The sequence below is a fragment of the Eurytemora carolleeae genome, unplaced genomic scaffold (assembly GCF_000591075.1).
Source record: "Eurytemora carolleeae unplaced genomic scaffold, Eaff_2.0 scaffold294, whole genome shotgun sequence".
In the NCBI taxonomy this organism is placed as follows: domain Eukaryota; kingdom Metazoa; phylum Arthropoda; class Copepoda; order Calanoida; family Temoridae; genus Eurytemora; species Eurytemora carolleeae.
In genome coordinates this window covers 1-8,157 of record NW_019396358.1, presented here as the reverse complement: position 1 = coordinate 8,157, position 8,157 = coordinate 1, and the positions used below count along the sequence as shown (strand labels likewise).

Genomic DNA, 8,157 nt, shown 5'->3' with positions numbered 1-8,157 from the left:
ATAAACAATAGTTTTTTCATTGCTCTGAGCGATCCAAGTCGTTTATTTGTCGTTTTTTTGTCGTTTTTTTTTTCTGAACAGCTGCACCATCGTTCACTAAAAATTTGGTTAGTTCACAAAAACGTTGCCTATCTCTACTGCAGGAATTAGTAAAGTAGATTGAAGTGAAGGATTCACAACTGCTGTTATGTATTAAACTGTGCTAAGATTAAGAGGGGGAGGGGGGATAATTTTAAAACAAGGAAACGAAACATTTTATGGTAGGGGAGGGGATTGTGAAAACCACCCAATCAGATATTTTCATTTAAAAACCATTAAAAAAATTTCAATTTTTACGAAAAATGACAGCAATTTTTTTTAATAATTTCTTTAATTATAATTTTTTCAGAAAATTCTGAAAATGTCTCAGAATTTCGACGAGGTGACCGCTGGGTCCCCAGTAGCTCAGTTCTATGAGAACCGTGTTATCTTTATAACAGGATCCACAGGCTTTATGGGAAAGGTGAGAAAAATTGGTTATTTCACAGGTTTCACAGGTTTATGGGTTATCAGACTTGTTATTCATATTATATTAGTTTTATGGAAAAAAAGTGAGCTTTGCTATTCCATGACTAACTAAAAAGATGTGAAAATAGAATATTTTTTAATAAGTTCTAGTGGTTGTATGGGAAAGAAATGCGAGTTAGAACTTTTAAGTTGTGAATTTTAAGATCAAACATTGATCTCCATCTACGGATTAATTTAATTCCTTTTGTATATCTCGTGGTGTTCATGTCCTGCAAAGATGAATACTAAAAAGTTTCCATTGTGGATATCTAGATTCACGTAAAAGTTTTTACAGGTTATAGACAATTTATGACGCAAAAAACGATTTTTCATACCAAATCTTAAAACTTTGGACATCAATGCTTGATTGCCTCTTTTTATTAATCTGCAGATTAACTTAATATTACATTAATATCCAGGAAAATGTATGAAATGCAACCAATCAGAGTGTTGATAGCTTAAACCGAACAGCCAATCAGAAGCCGTGAAATTTTGCACTCAATCAATGAGAGAATTCTCATCGGAATCCGGCAGGGATATCCAAAAGAAAATCAAAAAAAAATCATAAGTGTTCACATTAGATATCGACATTTAGAAATCGGGATTAAGGGAATCCAACAATAGGGTTTTCAGCTCAGATACAGCAGCTAAGCAAGCCTTACAAGGAGACAAATAAAAAGAGTGTTATAAGAAAAAAAGATGTGCTTTATGATATTACATATTGGTTTAACTTATTGAATTGGAATTATATTTTCGAAAATAATTTTTTATTGTTGTTTTACAAATATTTGCTATAGAATGCAAAAATTGAGTTTTTTTTCGATTTTTGTTGCAACATTTTCTATTTTTTGGAATTTTTTTTAGGTTTTGGTTGAGAAGTTGCTACGCTCCACTAGTGTAAAGAAAATATATCTCCTCATCAGACAGAAGAAGGGCGTGGCAACCCAGGCCCGCCTTCAGGATCTTCTCTCATCTAAGCTGTTTGACAGGTAAACTCCCTGCAACCATCCCCTGCACCTATCCCAACTGTAAACTATAGTCAGAAGGAGAGGATCAAATTCAATTGTTATTACTGGTGAGACTTTGTGACCTCGTTGCTTCTCTAGTTTTGATTTAAAGCACAAGTAAGCAAGTGGCAAATCTATTCGGTTTGATATTAGCAATTTAAACCATGTTTATAGCTATTCCATAAAAAGAGTTATGATAAAAAAGATTTCAATCTTCCATGCAGTTTATTTTAGTTAAAGTCAAGGTTGTAATGCAAGGAAAGTTAATTGCAGTTGCGTACACTCTGCGTACATATTGAAACCAGTTCTCTCTAAGCGGAATTTGTAAACAAGAACAGATGCATAAGTGTTCGTTTAGTATCCGAAGAGGTTAAAAGCATTAAATTTTGATAGTTTTGATAATTCACATAATAGTTTCCTATGTCCGTCTTGTGTTTAAATTACCGCCCAGAGACAGTACACTGCAGTACAAAAGATGCGTACACCTCTGAAATAACTTTCCTTGCATTATAACCTTAATTTGATTTTATTGAATGTATCCAATAAACGTCAAAACGGCTAAACTCACATGACCCCAGAGTTTAGAAATATAGCATCAAGATGCTATTAAATTTTTTTGAAAAATCTGCGAAATTATCTTTTCCCTCGTTTCTCTCGCCCATATAAAAAAGATAAGTTCCACCTAATATTTATTAATTTTATGCTGTTTTAATAGTGCAAGCAACATAAACAAAATCAGTAGATTCATTAAAAAAAATTTAAAATGTCTATCTAAGAAATGTAAAGAAAAAAATAATTTCTCCGTCAAAAATTGACCTGGCGGATTTTCAGTACTACAGCTGGTTGGGCTAAAACCATGAATTTTCTACATGCGCCCCAAATTGTCACTTGTACACCAGAACGTCATCGGAAAATTGTCACTTGTACACCAGAACGTCATCGGAAAATTGTCACTTGTACACCAGAAAGTCATCGGAAAATTGTCACTTGTACACCAGAACGTCATCGGAAAAAGTTGAGGCATAGCTTAAATTCTAAAGAGGACTATGAATCAAACATTATCGTAAGTGGGATTTTCCTCATCTCTTGATACCCCTTTAAAGAGACTGTGCAATCGTAGTCAGGTAGGGGGGGGGGGTACATTAGCTGTGCCCCCCGCTGAAAAACCCCTTTTTTGAAAAAATACTGAAACCTTTTTTAACTATGTAAACTATTCGAGATCCTATACACACCATATTACAAGTGATAATAAATTATTTATGTAATTTTCTTAAGTGGACTCATCAGATAATCCCTCTTAATACTCAAGGGATGAGAAATAGAGATGGAAACCTTTTTAAAAGAACATCTATATTTTCATAGGATCGATACATATTGTTTCATAAATTATGATATCAAATACATATTTACACATTTACATTTACATATTTTGATTGTATTATTGTATTATGATATCAAATATATATTTACACTGAAGGCAGTATTGTTAAAAGCTTTATTAATGAAACTCTTTTATTTCAGGGCAAAAGTGAGATTTCAAAGTATTTTTATTTATACGATGTAATCATACTTAAATGGAATAAATGCGTAATTTCAAGTGACCCTCCATTTATTGAGTGGCATGTCCGATGTACCTTTGAAACCTTCATTTCTCCATCGTTTCTGAAGCAAGAAATGCATGATTCACTTTTGTTGAGAAACCACAAATAGTTAGTTTTCAAAATGGGAAACATGGATATTTAATGCAGTACTTGATCAGACGAAGCGTTGAAGGGTATTGCTGTGAATCATAATATATTTCATTTCTTTTCTTAATCTTTTAGTTTGAGTGAGTGCAATGCAATGCAATGTAAAATGTAGATAGCCTGACAATGAATGATTAGATTACAGACAATGTTGTGCTGAGTGTCCGAAATATGTATGTCTAGTGTCCGAACTATGTTTGTCTAGTGTCCGAACTATGTATGCCTAGTGTCCTGACTATGTTTTGCTTAGTGTACTGGCTATGTATGTTTAGTGTACGGACTACGCATGTTTAGTGTCCTAAATATATCGTGTTCAGTGTCCTGACTAGTGACTATGTATGTTTAGTGTCCTGACTAAGTTATGCTTAGTGTACGGACTATCTATGCTTAGAGTCCAGACAATGTATGTACGGACTATGTTTGTTTAGTGGACGGTCTATGTATGTCTACAGCAGGTACTATGTATGTTTAGATTACAGATTAGGTATGTACAAATTTCTGACTTAGAGTACGGACCATGTATGGCTAGACTACGGACTATTATGATTAGAGTACGGACAATGTTGTGGTTAGTGTACGAACTGTGTATTTTTAGTGTCCGAAATATGTATGTCTATTGTTTAGTGTCCGGACTATGTATGTTTAGTGTCCAGAAAATATTATGTTTAGTGTACGTTCTATGCATGTTTATTGTACGGACTATGCATATTCAGTGTACGGAATAGGTATGGTTTGTGTCTGGGCAATGTATGCTTAGTGTACGGATTATGTATGTTAAGTGTACGGACTATGTATGTTTAGTGTACGGACTACTAGAGCTGGAGAACTGAGTAAACTAGTTGCAGTTCATGGAGATATTACTCAACCCCGTCTTGGTCTTTCCACATATACATCTATCTATTCATCTATTTATCTATCTATCTATCTATCTATCTATCTATCTATCTATCTATCTATCTATCTATCTATCTATCTATCTATCTAGATTGTTGGTAGAGAATGTAAGCGTTGTGTTCCATAGTGCTGCCACTGTCAAATTTGACGAAGACTTGACAAAGGAATAATTTGATAAATTGTTTTCATTAATTATTGTTGATAAAGGGACTGTAAGCGTAATTTAAAGAGACTCTAAATGCAAAGATGGTAATGCCTGGTTCATAAAGGTACTCTTAAAACCTGTATCTGATCAATAATGTAGAAGTTAATCTTGTTTTTCTAGGTATAAAAGTGTTTAATTCATAAATGTTTTATTGTAGTGAAATGCACAATTCACTGTCGCAGGAAAACCACAATACAAAATAATTAGTTTTTAAAATTATAAACATGGATATTTAATTCATACTTGATCAGAAAAGCTTTAAAGGGTATCGTTGTGAATCGAGCATTGCCATTTTTCCATGGAGGGTCACTTAAAATTACGCTTACAGTCCCTTTAAGTGTGTAAATTCAAAGTACCAGTAGACTTGTTTACAGTGCCAATCAAGGGCAAAACGAAATGTTTTATTTAAAAGAATGATTAGTTTTTTCCACCAGATATATCTGCCAGCAAAAACATTAGCATATTTAAAATACTTTTGCTTTGCTTTGCCGCAAACTCTGATTTTCTAATCTCTATATTTTTACAACACAATGTCGTAGACAATAGACATATTGTATTTATCACTATTAACTCTTTTGGATCAAATAATCAATGGCAAAACGAAATATTTTATTTAAAAGAATGATCAGTATTTTCCATCAAATAGATCTTCCAGCAAAAAGATTGGCATACTTAAAATACTTATTCCGAAAATTTGAATTTTTTTGATCAAATTCGTGATAAATCCTATTAAAGGAATGGTTAATGAAACATTGATTTAAGTATAAAAGCAGAATTATATCATGTGAACGATAATAGAGATAAGTTCACAATATCGGAGAGGAAATGAGCCAGTTGCCACTAATTCTGATTTTCTAAACTCTTTTGAATCAAATCTATATATAAATTTGGCTTGTCTGTCTGTTTGTTTGTTTGTTTGAAACCAATAAACGTCAAAACGGCTGAACCGATCGGGCCCAAATTTTTTGTGGGTCATCACGTGACCACAGGGAGGGTTTATGAATGATAAAAATTTAAAAAAAATGTGTTTTGAAGGTTTTTAATTTTGTAAAAAAATTTAAATTCTTGAAAGTCAGCGAATTCTTTTTTAAAAATCCGCAAAATTTTTTTCTTCTTTGTTTTAAAATGTAAACAAAAAGAACATGTTCACAATTTAAATAAAAGATGGGCGCGAAGCGCCCTAAAAGCCTAGACAAAAGGGCGCGAAGCGCCTTGAATTTCTAGTAATCTAAATTTGAAATAGGGATTAGACAATTTTATTTTGTGGCAAAACTCAGTTTTTTAAAATCATAATTCGACCTTACTCAAATTTCAACCTGTTTCAATATCATAAACAGTTTAACGCATTTTGATATTTAATGAATTGCTTGAAGTCCGTTGCCATGAATGTAGAATCGGTTCAATCTATGATTAGTTTGTGCAAGAAGATGAAAAAATTAGAGGTATCATTATTTAATTAAGTTAGCATATATAAAGATTTAAAAAAGAGATTTAAATACTTTGTTTGATACATATATAAAACTGTGCAGGCCCTACTATCTAGGCCCTGGTACATGTATCTACTATCTAGGCCCTGGTACATGTATCTAAAATCTAGGCCCTGGTACATGTATCTACTGTCTAGGCCCTGGTACATGTATCTACTGTCTAGGCACTGGTACATGTATCTAATATCTAGGCCCTGGCACATCTATCTACTGTCTAGGCCCTGGTACATGTATCTACTATCTAGGTCCTGGTACATGTATCTACTATCTAGGCCCTGGTACATGTATCTAAAATCTAGGCCCTGGTACATGTATCTAATATCTAGGTCCTGGTACACGTATCTAATATCTAGGCCCTGGTACATGTATCTACTATCTAGGCCCTGGTACATGTATCTACTATCTAGGCCCTGGTACATGTATCTACTATCTAGGCCCTGGTACATGTATCTACTATCTAGGCCCTGGTACATGTATCTACTATCTAGGCCCTGGTACATGTATCTACTATCTAGGCCCTGGTACATGTATCTACTATCTAGGCCCTGGTACATGTATCTACTATCTAGGCCCTGGTACATGTATCTACTATCTAGGCCCTGGTACATGTATCTACTGCCTACTGCAACTGTGATAGATCAGAAATAAAAGAAGAAGTTTACCCTCCTCCTGGAAACCCACAGGGATTTATTCAGCTCTGTAAGGTTAGTTGGCATCATAAACATAGAGATGAGCGCGTTCCGCTTTTTTCATTTTGTTCGTTCATCGTTTATGAACGACCCAGTTTTTTTTCTATCGTTAAAAAATTTATTTTTTTCGTTCTCAATGTTTTTGTACATTTTCCATCTATTTCGTTCGTTTTCTCTTATTCTCAATCGTTCAGATCGTTCAGGTCGTTCAGTAAAATCGTTTGTTCAGTAAGATTGTTTGTTAAGTAAAATCTTCCGTTTAATAAAATCTTTTTCTAAGTGAAAAACTATCGTTTTTGAAAGTTTGTTTGCATAAAACGTTCGTTCAGTAAAAAAACGATTGTTTTTTTTCTCAAATCTTTCATAAAATTCGATTCTTTAGTAAAAAATTGTTCAAGATTGTTCAAACGATATCAAATCGTTTGTTTTTTGGTCGTATTGAAAAACGATAATTTTTTCTGGTAAGGGCTACTCTTACAAAATTGGGTGTGTAATTGTAAACCTAAGGATTTTAGTATCGAAGGTTCGTTGAATTTCCGATTTAATTTTCATTTGGGAATGGGATCGGGAAACAGTTGGAGGCATTGTTTTAACACAATTGTTTTAATTTTTTGCTAGTGCATGGATGAAGAAACCTTGAACTCCCCAGAGATGACCGCTAAGCTAATAGGAAATAGACCTAATACCTACACTTTTACTAAGGTAATAGACCTAATACCTACAGCACCACCTTTACCAAGGTAACCAGACTGTGTAAACTAAATTCAACTGCGTACCAGACCTTTAAACCAGGGACCATTGTCTGAATCATGATTAACAGAGTGGGTTGCATCAGATAGATTATCAAGTACAATGGGTGGCAACAGAGAAATGAACCAATTATACACGACGTCAAAAGTGTCAAATATAACAAGGAAAACGAAATTGTCTCACATTAGTTGACATGTTTTCCAAGATTAAATAAAAAAGTGTAAAAACAGAAACTAAAGAACTCATAAAATTGCACTTATTTTACTGTAAGATAAGCACTTTATTCTAAAATTATTACTATTATTGATAATTTTGTCGGACACACAAACTGAATTGACACTTGTGACGACAGAATACAACTGTACTGAGAGTGTACAAATTCTACGGTGCCATCTATTGTACTAGAATCTATTTGGGTTGCATTATATAAACCAGTCTTACACTTACCAAGAGCATACTTAATTAATAGAGCATGTAGACTGTAGATTGTAGATTGTAGATTGTAGATTGTAGATTGTAGATTGTAGATTGTAGATTGTAGATTGTAGATTGTAGATTGTAGATTGTAGAGGTATTTCCAACCAAGGGTAAACAAACCTAATACCTATACCATCAGTAAAATACAAATTTAAACCATAAAATGCCAACCATTTCATCAAAAACAAAAACTTTTTTTTGTGACATTTGGTAAAAATCAATATCATAGTTTTTTTTTGTTTTTGTTAAAATATCACATTTGTTTGGCGGATAGCAATAAGACGAGGATTTGATAACCACTAACTATATTTTTAATTTAAATTTACAAAGTTAGAAAATATATCATGTTTTAAAATC

At 33.2% G+C, this 8,157-nt stretch overlaps 1 protein-coding gene across 2 annotated transcripts; it reads left to right on the top strand.

Annotated features, from left to right (window-relative positions):
- Window positions 1-392: 392 nt before the first annotated feature.
- Window positions 393-7,332, top strand: LOC111701649 (putative fatty acyl-CoA reductase CG5065). Of its 2 annotated transcripts, XM_023473029.1 has the most exons (7): window positions 393-502; window positions 1,411-1,535; window positions 4,100-4,189; window positions 4,278-4,356; window positions 5,771-5,839; window positions 6,481-6,588; window positions 7,192-7,332. In XM_023473029.1, the coding sequence occupies exons 1-7, from the start codon at window positions 401-403 to the stop codon at window positions 7,315-7,317; spliced, it is 699 nt and encodes a 232-aa protein (XP_023328797.1). In that variant the 5' UTR covers window positions 393-400; the 3' UTR covers window positions 7,318-7,332. The 2 variants fall into 2 exon arrangements, with proteins under 2 accessions (XP_023328797.1, XP_023328796.1); XM_023473028.1 differs by lacking the exon at window positions 4,100-4,189 and having other exon boundaries at window positions 4,284-4,356.
- Window positions 7,333-8,157: the final 825 nt, after the last annotated feature.